Source organism: Myodes glareolus, chromosome 14 (assembly GCF_982192425.1).
Source record: "Myodes glareolus chromosome 14, mMyoGla1.1, whole genome shotgun sequence".
Taxonomy (NCBI): Eukaryota; Metazoa; Chordata; class Mammalia; order Rodentia; family Cricetidae; genus Myodes; species Myodes glareolus.
This window is the reverse complement of record NC_142039.1, coordinates 50,153,277-50,168,550: the sequence shown is the minus strand read 5'-3', so window position 1 is coordinate 50,168,550 and position 15,274 is coordinate 50,153,277. Positions and strand designations below refer to the sequence as shown.

At 44.5% G+C, this 15,274-nt stretch overlaps 2 protein-coding genes across 4 annotated transcripts in view; both read right to left on the bottom strand.

Annotated features, from left to right (window-relative positions):
• Positions 1-9,322, bottom strand: part of LOC148119867 (serpin B6-like) — a 41,244-nt gene extending 31,922 nt beyond the window's left edge. Inside the window, exon 1 of one of the 3 annotated variants that reach the window (XM_087896497.1) lies at positions 9,221-9,322. In XM_087896497.1, the coding sequence (XP_087752623.1) occupies positions 9,221-9,222 (2 nt within the window). In that variant the 5' untranslated portion in view covers positions 9,223-9,322. Of the gene's footprint in view, positions 1-2,464; positions 2,538-6,555; positions 6,710-9,220 lie in introns of those variants that run through there. The other 2 variants (XM_087896499.1, XM_087896498.1) reach the window with 2 other exon arrangements.
• The window catches only part of LOC125397621 (serpin B9-like), a 242,101-nt gene that overhangs the window by 76,680 nt on the left and 150,147 nt on the right, over positions 1-15,274 (bottom strand). The window lies entirely within an intron of this gene.

Here is a 15,274-nt window from a genome sequence, read left to right as displayed (position 1 = left end):
GTCTCATCTGCCCCTTGAATTGTCTGCTTTACCTGTGCCAAATTAGTGGGGCGGCGACCAGCCCCTCGGAGACCCGCTATGAGCAACTGGTGGTAAAGGCGTAGGTGCGTCCTACCTGCGAGCGTAGCATAATCCCAGTCAGGCCTGGTGAGGGGGAAGGCATCATCAATCTCATTGATCAACTGAGTTGGCCTTCCATCGTCTCCTGGGACCTGCTTCTGTGCCTCCATGAAGACCCTCTGCTTTTCCTCAGAAGTGAGGAGAGCCTGTAAAAGCTGCTGGCAATCGTCCCATGTTGGTTGGTGTGTAAGGAAAATAGACTCTATTAAGTTAGTTAATGCCACAGGGTCCTTGGAAAAAGGAGGATTGTGTTGTTTCCAATTGTATAGATCAGAGGCGGAAAAGGGCCAGTATTGAAACTGGCCGTTATTTCCCTGTTGCAAGGGAAATGCTTGGGAGGTGGAGTCCGGGGGAGACGGTTCATGCTTTCCCCAGAGCCTGCTCGCGACAGGGGAGGCAGTAGGCGGGGAGCCCTGTGATGAGGGCGAGGGCGCTGCAGGATCTGCTTCACGATCTCCAGGCTCCTGCTGGGGATTGTAAGGGGGAGGATCTTCGGATAGGAGGTCGACAAGAGGGGAATTTGGGTCAGGGGGAAGGACAGACGGCTGCTCATGGGTCTCCTTCGGTCTCTCATTTGGTTTGGGGTCTCCTCCTTCGTCAGTGCAGGATAAAGAGAGGAGACCGTAGGGGTAAGGGGCTTTGGTAGGGACGGCAAAGGAGGGGAAGGTAGAGGAGGATTCGGGGCCGAAGGAACGAGGCTTAGGGCGGGTTGGGGTTTCCCTGGAGAAATAAAGGGAGCCACCCAGGGGGGTGGATCATAGGCCAAACTCTCCCAAGTGACGATGTAAGCGACCTGGTCAGGGTGTCCATGGGGTCCTTTATCAAAGACCCGCTCTTTAACCTGCAAAATAAGATTTTTGTCAAAGGTGCCGTGCCGTGGCCAGCCCACGTTAAATGTGGGCCATTCCGAGGAACAAAAAGTCTTCCATTTTTTTCTTCTTGACCTCAAGCAACTGATTGTTCGCTCGGTTAGAGACGTCCGACCAGTGATCTAGAGTAAGGCTTAAAGGGGTAGTTAGAGACTGTCCCATGTTGGTATTCCAATAAACGAACAGACAAACCACAAAGATGAACAATAGGACGAACAGACCGACAATCAAACACGCTGTGCGGCTTTGGCGAAAAACCGAAAGCAGGAATTCGAATGGAGGCTTCGGAGAGGGTCCGGACACCTCGCCTCCCAAAAGAACCACGTACCCCTCGGACAAGGGTGGTGACCCGAAAAGTCCGACTCCGGTCGTGGGTTCAGACAAATGAGCCCCGAAGAATCGGGCTCCAAGGCCCACCAAATACAAACCGACTCAGCTGAATCGAACAAAATTCAAATTCGCAGTGCAACACTCAGACGCAAAAGACGTAAGACATTTACAGGACATATAGAATGCTGGCCAGCTTACCTCCCGATGGTGGGTCGGTGGTCCCTGGGTGGGGGCCTCAATTCCCGGCCAACGCACCAAATGAAAGACCCGCTAGGGATGTCTTCCTTTCGGGAGAGACCCCGTGCCCCACGGACCAGTCGAAACCACTCTTACGGATGCAAACAGCAAGAGGTTTATTCGGATACACAGGTACCTGGGGTGACAAGGTCTCTCGGAAGACTCGCGCGCAGCCAGGCTGGGGCGAGGGGTTTTTATAGGGGAGCAAAAGCGCGGGTACAGAAGCGAAAAGCGTGGTTACGGGGATTCATTCCATTGGTCAATTCAAATAAGGCTAAGAGCGCGCTGAGTGGCAAATTCTTGACCTTTTACCTAAATACCAAGGAGGGGGTTGTCTGGGGGCTTCCTGTTTTTCTCCTTCCCTAGCTGGAGACCCGATGGCCGGCTGTAAATACCCTGACTCATATCCTGTCACAGGACAACAGGTCCCCTCCTCCCCCTTATCTCTTCCTCTCCCCTAACTGGGGCCTGACTTGTTTGTCCCTAAGGACCTACATTCCAGCACCATGGGTGATATTCCTTTTTCTTTTTCCTTTTCACTACTAGTCCAGCAACATTTCCCAGGCATGAGTTAAATTTTAAAAAGAAAGAAAAATCTGTAATTGTCCCCGGTATCAATCCTCTCAGGCATCTGAGTTTATAAATTCTGAAGGTCTGGGCAACCTGAGAACAGCCTAGCCCTGTCTCTGAAACTAGGACACAGCAGCCATCTGGGTAGCAAATCCTGTTGCCCTGGACAGATTACTAGGTACCTCTAGGTTCCCAACCCTCCCGGATTCTAATGCCTGTCTGTCACAGGGCAAATCTCAGCACCGGAAACAGAAGGAGACATCTGGGCTCCCTCCTAGCTCCATGCTACGTCGTGCCCCCAGCGCCCTACCCCACAGCCCAACCGCAGCGGAGCTTACCCGGGATCCTAGGTTCAGGCGGGCAGCAAGTTGAACTGAGGGGAGGAAGAGCCCGTCTCTAATACCGGCAGGGCAGAGTGGTGTGAGTCAGGAAGTCCCTAGTGGGAGTGAGGGTGAGGGGCGACAGAGGTGGCTGTTGGTGAGAAGGAAAAGATGGAGGGCGGAGGTGAGATAGTCTCTGCTCTTTGATCATAGTCTGAGGTAAGGGCCTGAGGCTAGCTTCAGGCGGGTCTGGTTAGACCAGTAGTCCTAACTGGTTGGTTGCTCTGACTACGCAAGCTATGAATAAACAAGGAATTGAACTAAACCTAGTGGACGATGTGCACTAGGGGAAAATGTGCCAGCTCTTAATGGGAATAAATTAGACAGTATTAAGCAGGAATTTTAAAAGTGGAAAGGAGGCTTTTAGGATTATGGCAAGAGGTCAATGCCTGTCCAGCACGCCCAAAACAACAGAAGCCACCATGGTCAATGCTGTGTCAGACTCCACTACTTTTAGAGCCCTCAGGTATTGACGTTTTATGTAAATGGCACTGAAAATTCTGACGTCTCACATCTTTCCCAGGGAGCAAAATGACCTGGTGGGGAGATAGCTGGCCAGGTATAAAAGACTGGTCAATTCTGGAAACCTCAGATCCTTTTCTGCCTCCTTCACCCTCACACTAAGTCAAGGATTCCCAACATTGACCTTGCTAACATCTGAGCTAGATGTGTCCTGCCTGTGGAGCCCGCCACACCTTATAGAATGTTTAGCAGCCCCCTGGCCCCTCTAAATGTCAGCAGCAAACCAGGGCGCTCCACCAGCTATGAGATTTCAGTCTTGTTTGAAAACACAAAGGAATGCCCCTGGTATTCTACTCCCCTTAGCCTTTTCCCTCTTTCCACTGCAGCTTTATTGCTTCTGGCTTATCCTTCCAGTCCACCCTTTGCCAGACTACAGTGTGTATAGTCTATGTACAGGTGTATATGAGGGTTCGTTAAATAATTCTAATTTCCTACATGTCATCGAAGGGTAGCATATTTTTTTTTCTGTTCTCTACCCCAGATTAACAAGCTGCTATTAAAAACGTTTTGGTGGTCTCTCGAAAATATTGCACAAAAAACTCTCTTATTTCCTTTCCAAGCTTTCCCTGTGTTTCTTGGTGTGCATTTTGATTGATGCTTACATTTTAGATCACTTCAAATGTCATCATAGCTAACATGTAGCCAAGTTCCCATCAATGTTGGTTCACACAGTCATCCAAGTGTGTGTCACTGTGTGCATTCCAATTAAGTGAGCCAAAAGAAGAAAAATATCCTGGAAGGAATTTGAATTCCTAAAAAAGACAATTGGCATACAAAGACAAATACACAGGTCTTCTGGTTAGTTATGGAATTCCCCTCCATCGGGATGGTATCTGATGGAGAGTCCCTATGGCTGCAACCCCAGCCAGTCTACCAAACTTACCTTTGTACTTCCTGCTTAAAAAAAAAAATCCATACTTTTGTTATTTGTTTTGAAATGAAGGCCCGCTGTCTAGACTAGAATAGCCTCATACTCTGACCTCCTGCCTCTGTGTCCCCATTGTTGGCACTACAGTCATGAGCCATCATGGCCACCTGTAAAATCTAGCGTTTACAAGAATTTGTGTTAGCTAACCAGAATCCCCCTTCCCTTTCAACATCTAATCAGTCTTGATAGCTAATCAGCCACCATGTCTTGCCAGACAGTATCTGGTCACGCTGGCCCATCTTCAGCGGATGCCAGAATGCCCCTCACCTCTGGGGTTTGCTCCTAGGAATTTTCACCTACCGTCACCCGCCTGCTCTTCGGCTATGGATTACATGCTGCACTGAGAACTGAGCCGCAATCTCTGTCTCCTGCCACGCTACCCCCACTGTTGATCCTGATTCTCCTTAGTAACAGTTTTCATGTTATAAGCCTCTTGGAATAATTAAGGACAGAATACTGTGTCTTCTCTAATAATTTACCAGAATTTTTTGGTTGGCTGGTTTCTTAGTTTTTCTTTTGGTTTTCAGATTGCTATCTCTCATTGTTTCTCTGTCTTTGTCTCTCCCCCCACTTTCTGGATCTTTCTCTGTGTGATTCCCCCACTTCCCACGGGTATGTATATTACACAGACTCACAAAGCCCAGGATGGTCTCAAGCACCCCTAGCTGAACTTAAATGTGCTTTGTAGCTGGGTATGACCTTGAACCTCTGTCTCCCAAGTGCAGGAATTACAGGCCTGTAATATGAGGAAACATGGAGCTGAGGGAAAGTCAGCGTGAGATCCAGAAACAATGTGGTATCTATGTACACAGACAAGACAGAGTTCTTCTGTCGCAATTGTTGCTATGAACATGGATCCAACTGCTGCTTTCTAAAAGGCAGTAGCCCAGGACAAGACCCATCTTGAAAGCAGCGATCCACACACAGACTAGGGCACAGTGACACAGCTTGACCACAACCCCATCTCCCACCTCTCCTACATTGTGTTTCCTCTGCTCTCCGGCAGCCCCTGCTCTGTGGTAGTGCTCTGTGACTGTGGTCTGTGCCACTGATCTGTGGATGGCCCCCGTGAGCTTCTGTCTTCCTGCCTGAGAGGCTGAGCAGTCTGCGGTCTCCCATCTGACCTCACCATGTTAGCCGTACTCACAGGAAGCCACACAGGCTTCTTCCCCAGCTCAGTAGTAAATGACTTTTGCTACATACCATGAGCACACAGCTGACTTCCAAGCAAAACTGATGTGAGGTCCCCTCACTGAGAGCTTCACATTTGTTCCCAGGGCATCTTGTCTTTGCCCTCTATAACACAGGTACCCTTTGAATAGCTAGCTGTCTGAGGAGTATGCGTGGGAAGACAGTTTGACCCTGGGCTCTACAGGCCTCCCCGTTCCCCAAGAGAAGGAGGAGCCTATGCATCAAGGCACAGCTGGGTTTCTAGACTAATTCTCCTGCTCTTTCTTCAAGGACAGATAACTGATGGTCTCTGACCTTCTTTGTGATGAACACGGAGCTATCTGAGGGAGGAATTGACCAAGAGACGCCACAAAATAAGACATGAAAACCAACAGGAGGCAGTAGTCACTCTAGTTGAACCAAAGGTATTGTTGTTGCCAGGTCCAAAGGAAACTCCAAATTTCCCCAGATTCCAGAAGGCTGAAGGAACAGATGGCTATCTGTGGTACCTATTAGCATACCAAAGTACATGCTGGCCTCTCAGTATCTTAAGTTCCTATTCCACATTTCAAAGTGCATGCTGGTCTCCAGGCTCCCTCAGTATCTTATGTACCTGCTCCACATTTCAAAGCGCATGCTGGCATCCTGACTGTTCTCAGCTGTTTTCCCTTCCCTCTTACCCTAAATTCTCTCCTGCTCAGGAGCTTCCCTTACCCCAGTCACTTACCCTCCTTAATTTCAGCTGTGCTCTCTCTTTGACACACATTCTCTCTGCCTTTCTCTCTCTCCCTCCACCCCGACTCTCCTGCACTCTCCCTCTCTCTGTCTCTGGGCTTTGCTCCTGTTTCTCACATGGCTAGGTCCAGTCTGGTGTCCATGTTCAGTATACTACTTATTTCTCCCTCTGGCCTCTTCTGGATGCCTCTGGCCATTCTCTTTCTCATATCTGCAATAAAAAAAAAAGCCTTCCCTTCATCCATACTAAGGAGAACATGTCCTCTATACAGTAGAGACTCGGGGGCTCCGGTAGTTGACTAGTGTAAGGTACGTATACAGCAAAGGCTCAATGAAACAGAACACATGAAGCACTCCATTGTGCTGGTACCGCTGTATCGGTTGCAGAGACTTGATGCCAGCCTTGCAGGATGTCCCGCTCTAGAACTCCAAAATGCTCCTGAAGGCCCTTAGTCATTGTCTCAAGCCCGCAGTTACCTTGGATTCCAGAAACAACAAGACAGCTAAACATCTTCATGACAAGTGACAAAAACCACCCCGGACCAATCTTGTGCCTCAGAAGCCAGAGCACTCAGTTCTCTATGGCTTCCAGGCTGCACCTGGAGCTGAAACAGATGCTGCTGCCTAAAGCAATAAGAGCTTCCTCAAGGTGACTTTCAGAAGCAAACTGGAGATAAAGAGCAACCGGACTCACCCAGACCAGAACTGGTAAGCTTTGTGGCCCTCTCGTCCTCCTGTTTAAATGGGGTTCATGTCAGTCCCCTGAAGAGAAACTTGAGGTCACTGGAGCCCCTTTTCTGTTCCTCTCCCCTGCTTTGATTAGTTAAATCTCCGTTTCTCTGTGTTTCACCGTGACTGTGTCTGCCTTAGTTCTCTTTTTACGGCTCTTAAACCTGGGCTATGTGTCAAAACATTCCAGTAACATTCATCTGCGTCAGCCCCATCTATCACCATGAGCTGGGACTCAAAAAGCACACTGTGAGTGAGTGAGTGTGTGTGTGTGTGTGTGTGTGTGTGTGTGTGTATCTGTCTGTCTGTCATCTGTTGATTCTGAGAGAGGAAGCTAGTCCCAATTTCCTTCAAACTTGCTATCATCTGGCCCACTGAGGGACACTTGCAGGCAGTATATCTGCAAGTGGCTCCATCCTGGAATCCACGGTAAAGGCACCAAAGTAAAAAGGAGTCAAGTGTCTGAAGAATTTCAGGGACATCATAATCAATGGACTGTCAATGATGTGCTTTTGAAATACGCAAATGTACACATTCACATACAGCACACACATACATGTCCATGCATACGCAGATACACATACACATCCAATACACATAAACATATTCATACACTCACATTCTCTCACATAAACACCAGTACAGGTTTAAGCGTGACTCACCTGAGTGGGGAAGCCCTCTCTCTCTGAGTCAACACATTTAAATTTACTGTTGTAACTATGATCTCAGTTTTACTTGGTTCTCTCTACATGAGTCTCTTTTATTCCTGCCATCTTCTGTTGGTTCCAGTGCTTGGCTTTTAAATTTCTTCTCTTTCTCAAGTATGAGGTAAGACTGGAGATTGAGCACAGGCAGCTAGAACTGACTTTCAACAGTTACTAAGTGACATGGTTAGTCCCACCAACTAAGACCACTACCACATTTAAAGCCAAATTTTCAGGAAGCTTTACTTAAATACTGGCCAGATAGATGGGCTCTGGCCAGGTCCATATCCAGGCTCCTGGGAAATAATCCAGAATCAAGTAAGGCAAGGGCTTAACAAGGAAAACCTACAATGCATTGCATTCCCCATCAGGGCCAAGCATACATCCTAATGTACCTCCAGCCTATACCCAATCAAGGGCAAGTGTACATCCTGAATTACTTCCTGCCTGGGAACCTCCTAGTCACACGTGATCAAGAGAGGTCCAACACACTTGTCTAGGGAAGTGAAAACGTGTGGCTTCTTAGCTCCCATAAATAATGGCCTCCAGCATTTCAGAAACTATCTGTCCTTGAGCAAGAGACTTGCAGATCAGAGACATTTTGTTTTATGGGTCTCTTAGTAATTAAAACTTAAAACGTAACTTTGGCTCTCACAATAGCAGATACATTTTAAACACTTTTGTTCCCAGAATGAACTGTTCATTATGAGTTATAGAGTTAAAGACCACCAGAAAAGGACCACAGACTCAATTCAAATTATAATTAGATGAATTTATTAATATTGCTAGCAGGTGGAGAGCCTTAAGGACAAATCGAAGGGTAGGCACCCAGAAGGGGCTGGGGGAGACCAAGATTGTTTCTTTTCTGTGGAACTGGCAGCTGCGTTGAGAGACTACTTCACTCCCTTTGGCTACAGGAGGAGCTGCCTCTCTGCACAGTGATAAAACTGTCCTCTCTCCCTGCATACAGTGACAAAGGGAGCTGACCCCTCTCTCTGCACACAGTGTAAAAAAGCTGTGCCCTTCTCCCCTGCACAGAGGGATAAAAGAGCTAAAGGAGATGTCTCACGCACTGCTGCACAGCCAAAAGCAGGATTACAAAAGCCTAAGAAAGGGGTTAATTATCTTGCAGGAGGTGCATCATTCTGGGGAAGAGTTCATCTTTCAGGAGTTTAGGTTAAATGTCCATGACCACTAAGAGACTGCTTGGTACAGTGAGATTTCTTAGCCATCACAATGTGTAGGGAACCCTTGTGAAATTATACTGCGATTATTTTTCTTGGTTTATGTTTTCATCCATTGTGGGAAACTTAACAGAATGTCCCTTGTTGGGCTATTTATTGTTCTATACTCAGAAAGTGACTTTGATCTTTTAGACGTCAATATTTTGTAAAATGTGAGGTACTCCCTTAATAGGTAAATAAATAAATCCTATTTTAGGAGGGATCAGTGGATTCCCATCTTGGTGAGTGCAAAGCCAATGAAACAATGTCAAGAGAGAGAAATCAGAGAAACCCTCATTGCCTACAGCAAGGACAGCACAGGAGACAAATCTACAGCACTGCCCATGGCACTGACCATCAGGGAGCCTCTGCAGATCTGAATGGGAAAGTGTCTACGGTGCGGGCACATTCCCAAGCATGCTCGGCTAAGGAGTTATATTCCTAAACATGTTCAGCTGAAGGTCATAATGTAAGCAAGAGAGATGACAGACACGACGTAGAGCATTCTTTGCTCAAGGTGACAGAATACACTATTGAAAGGTTAAAATGTCAGCTAGGAATGCCTCCGATCGCATTCAATTTATTTCATACTCTTTTATCTGAAAATAAACAAAAGGGCACTTTGATGGCACATTTATGTAGAACTTTGCTCCTGACTGTGCTGACTTTGCCTAGCCGCTAACAGTAAACCTCTTATACTCACATCGTAAGAGTTTCCTCAAAATGTGCCCCAAGAGATCTAAAATGCCTTCCAGGATGTCAGGGAGAACAGCCTCCCATGACAAGGAACTCTGTGGTCCACTGGTAATCAATCTGAAAGATAAAAAAAAATCAGATGATGCTCAATCTACTTATAAAAGGGAAAGATGCATTCTGGGCATTTCATAATTTCTAATTTTCCCAGTTTATATATAAATATTTATTGTATCTCATATTATGCATATATTTAATATAAAACATATCTCTCTATGTAATGTGACTCTGGAGAATCACACATAATGCATGTTAGGCAAGCACTCTACCACAGAGGTCCATCAGTGTTTTGAGACAGGGTCTCACCCTATGTTCCAGGTTAGCCTTGGACTTAAAATTCTGTTGTCTTTTCCGGCTTCCTGAGTGTTGGGATTACAGGTGTGCAACAAGATATTGCTTTGGAACAAATACATGTTGTTTGGCTTAGATATTTTTGAGCAGATGTGTGTATGTGATGGGTGGGAGAAAGGGAGGGAAAGAGAGAAGAGGTAAGGAAGGGAAAGGGAGAGAAAGACTGAGACTATCATCATAGAGAAAAACAGTTTTTAGGGTTATGAGCAAAATTTTTCTATTTTCCAAAATGTCCTCAACAAGTATTTTCTCAGGGAGGGCATCGCTGGGTCATATGGTAGGTAGTTCTATCTTTAATTTTTTTATACACCTCAGAACTGACTTATTCCCATAATAGCTATACTAGTTTGGACTCTCATCAGTGGTGAAGAAAGGTAAGGTTCTTCTTTCCTTATCTCTCCACCAGCATTTGTTGTTAGATTTCTCCTTTTTTGTCCAAATTTGTTTTATTTTATGTATATATGTGTGTGCTTAAGTGTAAATATGTATAGTCCATGTATGCTTGAGGCCATGGTGGCCAAAAGAAACCATTGAATTTCTTGGAATATGGACAGAGGTGATATGTGCTATCGTGTAGGTGCTGGCAACCAAAGCTGGGTCCTCTGCAAAAGCAATAAATGCCCTTAACTTCTGAGCCGTCGTCTCTAGTCCCTGTTTTAGATTTCTTTGAGATTGTTGTTCTGACTGGGATGAGGGGGTATCTTCATGGAGTTTTAATGTCTAGATCCCTGATATTCTATTCTGAATAGGAATGAAATGGGATCAGTCTCAGTGGCCATTGACAGATGGATAAAAAATGAAAGCATTGTGTGTTGTTTACTGTTTTATTGCTGTAGGAGACACCATGACAAAGGCAGCAAATAGAGGGAAAGAACACTTGACTGGGGATTGCTTAGAATTTCCAAGGATTAGTCCGTGATTACAGGGCAAGAAACACAGGGGCAGCTGGGAGCATGGTGCTGGAGAGGGGGCTGAGAGTTCATGTCAAGTTCACAAGTTGTGGGCAGAGGGGGCTGTGGCTTGCATAGGGTTCAGAAACCTCAGAACCAAACTCCAGCAACCACTACCTCCCACAAGCCTGTATCTACTCTAACAATGCCACCACTCCTAATCCTTCCCAAACAATACCACCAACTAGTGGGGGGCAAGCATGCAAACATATGACCCTCTGACTACCATTCTCATTCCAACGACTTAATTCCACTCTTGGGCACCCAGAGGCTCATGGCCATATCACAATGCAAAATACATTTAGTCTAACTTCAAAATTTCCCAAAGTCTTTTACAGTCTCCATACTGCTTCAAAGTCCAAAAACACATGTCTCTTCTGAGACTCAAGGAAATCTGTTAACTATTGTCCCTTGTAAATGCAAAGCAAAAAGCAAATCACATGCTCCCCGCATATAATTAAACAGACTATAAACAACCATTCCTAAAGGGAGCATAATGAGGAATACTGGATGAAAGCAAAAATGAAATCTAGTGGATCAAACGCTTCTGCAACACCACAGTGACATTCTTCCTCCAACAAGACTACACATATTCCAACAAGGCCACACCTCCTAATAATGCTATTCCACATGGGCCTATCTATGGTGGCCATTTTTATTCAAACCACCAAGGAAAGAGAAAGACTGGGCCTAGCATGGAGTTTTGAAACCACAAAGCTCAACCCAAGTGATATATGTCTTCCAACAGTGCTACGCCTACTCCAAAAGTCATACCTCCTAATTCTTCCCTAAGAGTTTTACTAACTGGAGACTAAACAATCAAACATACAAGCATATGGGGTCATTTTTATTCAAACAACCACAAACACCATACATGTACAATAGAAGTTTATTCTATTATAAAGACAAATTAATATTGCCAAAATATCAACAGATCTCAAAAGCACCATATTAAGCAAGGTGATCCAGTCTCAGAAAAGCAGAAATATATCCCTTCTCATATGGTTATCCTAGCTTGAAACATAAATGTTTATGTATATAAATAGATTTAAATGTGGGAAAATCCAAAAAACAAAAGTAACACAAAAAAGAGATGAAGAGGCAGATAAAAAGAGTGCTGGGTAGGTGGGGCCTCAAGGATATTTGTAAAGAGAAAGCATAAAGGAAACTGGAAGGAAGTTATAAGGAGAAAGGGTGAGAGACATGGGGAGGAGGTGAACATACTAAAACATACTTTACTGAGATAATGATATCTAATGCATTGTATTCACCATGATGCAATAGAATATGTTGCATGCTAATTTAAAAAGAAAACGAGGGTAGGGAGTGTAGAAAGACAAATAATAACGTGTAGGAAAGAATGTCTCCATGAAAATGTGAAATGGTACATTGGCCTTAGAAACTGGTCTAAGAGGCCCTTAAAATGTTAAACATAGAGTTGCCTTGGTATCCAACTGTCCTGGCTAATTGTAGGTTAATTTGACACAAGCTAGAATTATCAAAAAGGAGAAAAGTCTCCATAAGATCTGACTTCATTTTCTAAACTAGTGATTGATAAAGGAGGGCTCAGTCCACTGTGAGCGGTGCCATCCCTGGGCTAGTGCTCCTGGGTTCTGTAAGAAAACAGGCTGAGCAAGCCATGAGGAGCAAAGCAGTACCCCTCCATGGCCTCTGCATCAGCTCCTTCCTCCAGGTTCCTGACCTTTCTGAGTTCCTGTCCTGACTTCCTTCACCGATGAACTGTGATGAGGAAGCACATGTTAAATAACCCTTTCTGTTTCCAAGTTGCTTTGGTCCAGGTGTTTCATCACAGTAATAGTAACCCTAGTTAAAGCATCAACAGTTCAAGTTTAGGTATGTATTAACGAGAATGGAAAATATTTATCCTCACCAACACATGTGCACAATGTTCAAGGCAGCATTATTCATTAGTAACCAAATCATGGAAACACTGTAAGTACCTATAACCTATCAACAGAATTAAAAACTTCTGGTTCATTAAAACAAATCAGGGAGAGAAGAAGGCAGAACAAAGGGGAGGAGCAATTGTGGGTTTTTGTTTGTTTGTTTGTTTGTCTGGTAAGAAGAGAGACTTTTGGGGGAACTCTTGCTCAGACCATTCATGGCCTGTCATTTCCTGTCAGACAGATGTGTGGTGTCCTTAGCTTTGAAGTTGGAGGAAAAGTCTAGGTTGTGAACCTTGATTCACAGTTTTAGAAGAAGAGATTGCTCAGATGGTCAGCACATCTGCGTGCAGAGCTGAGCAGAAGTCTTTAACTCAAAGGTTAAGGCAGGAACGGTTTCAGACACAAGGTGATGATCATGCTGTTGCTTGCATTCATTTATCATTTTCTTCTACATATTGTTTTCTTTGCTTCGTAGCCTCTGTTTTTGATTCTAGCATGTTCCTTTTCTATGACTCAAGAATTCATACTTTAGACAGATCAGGTCTTACAAATAAAATTCTATTTGTGCAACTGAAGTTTAAATTTTAACTATCTTTTTACCTAGATATTGGCATGTAAAATTCCTTAGTACAGGAAAACCCTTTCATTGTCCAATATGTAAGACTGAAATAACTCTTGCCAGGCAATACACAGATGTGGTTGTAAGATTGGTGCGCTTACTGGGAGATTCTGGCCTTTTGGGTACCTAGACTCCAAAACTTCTTCCTCAAGAGTTAAATACATTCCTGTCATTAGTGCCACTACATTTAAACCCAGGGATTAAATTCCACTGGAGACAATTGTGGTCATCGGACTGTCTTTCCTTGATGTTTTTTGTTTGTTTGTTTGTTTGCTTGCTTGCTTGCTTGTTTGTTTGTTTGGCAACTTGACACAACACAAACTAGATCTATTTGGGAAGAGGAATCTCAATTGAGAAGAATGCCTCCCTCAGACTGCCTAAAGGAAAGTCTGTAGTGCATCTTTTTATTATTACTAATGATTGATGTAGGAAGACACAGTCCACCATGGGTGGTGCCACCCCTAGGCAGGCGTTCTGGCTGTTAGATAAAAGCAGGCTGATCAAGTCATGGGGAGCAAGCCAGAAAACATCGTTCCTCTGTGGCTTCTGCTTCAGCTCCTGCCACCATGTCCCTGACTCGAGTTCCTGCCTTGATTTCCTTCAGTGATAGAACGTGACTTGAGAGTTGCTTTTGGTCATGGTATTTTTTCCCCAGTGATAAAAGCCCTTACAAAGACACTGTTCTTTAAGGAAGATACAGCAGAACCCAGACACACTATGACCACTATGTGGTCAAGAAGACTGTTGGTGAGAAACAGTACTTTCCGTTAATGTGGAGTTTCACGGGAAGCATGGTGAGGTGAGGCCTGACCAATGCTATCACTATGACATTTTACGTGCTTTTCTGGTTCTGAGGTCAGTGATGTTGCTCCATTGTTCTGATCTTGAAGTTATGATTCTTGTCAAAACACACTTTAATTCAGTGTCAGGAGCCCAGATTCCTGCTCCTCCCTGGACAATACTGGGAAGTCACAGAAAATTCCTGCTTTGACCTCAGTTTATCTACCCTCTAAAAAAGTCCTTGAAAACAAGCCAGAGAGGGAAACATTTTCATAGATTGTGTGATGTACTGAGGATAATACAGTAGGGGGAGATTCTGAATGGAATGATAAAAAAATCTATTCTTATTCTCTTAAATTATTCATTTCTTCGTGAATATGCTTCATGTCTCTTGTGTATCATTTTTATGAGGGGTATAAGAGATAAGAAAAGCTAATGAATTATTCTTGTATTACTAATCTATTTTATTAACCTTTGACCAGATCTAGTTTCCAGCACTAGTCATAAAATTTGTAATAAAAGGAATTTCCACTAAGCTGTGTAATGCAGAGATGGCGAACATATTTATGTTATTGTATTTTTCCATCTTGGGGTAGTTTAGAACTTGCGGGCTCCAGTGATCCTCCTGTCTCCAGGTCCCCAGTAGCTGGAACTACGGGCAACATCACCACAGCTGACTTCACACCATATTGCAATGATCAACATTTACTAAGCCCCTTCTTCCAGTGTCAGCAGAAATGTTAGCTGTTCATTGCCTTAAAGTCACTATCCCACAATTCTGACCACAAAAAAAAGTGTACTGCTGGATATTAAAGCAAACTCTAAAGACTTCTATATACTCCCTGTGAATGTAAAACAATTAAGGTCAAGATGTGGAGTGGTTTGCCGTCAAATTATTAAGAGCACATATCTCAGATACGCTAAAGGATGGCATAAGCTAGTCATGGTGGTGCACAACCACAGCACAAGATAATTGAATGCTTTGTTTTTGAGATGAGGCCTCTTTGTTTCACGTAGGTGAAACACTGAACTCCTCATTTCAAAGTCTACTCTTACTCTGTCACGAGGAATACAGGCACCTGCTGGCACTTTACCTTAAGGTGAAGGATTCTTTAGGGCATAAGACCTCATGAAAGAAGTTTGGTCACTCGGTCTAAGGAAAATAATAAAAGTCTTAGGTAGATGGGTCAGTAGGTAAGAGCGCCTACTCTATAAGCATCAGTGTCTGATTTCAAATCCCAAGTTTCTACATAAAAATTCAGGGTATGGCCACACATACATCCCTAACCTCTGCATGGCTTAGGAGTGAAGACAGGGGAATCACTGGGTCTTACTGACTGCCAGTCCAGCTCCAGGTCCAGTGAGATAACCTGCCTCAAGAAAATAAGGAAGAGGAT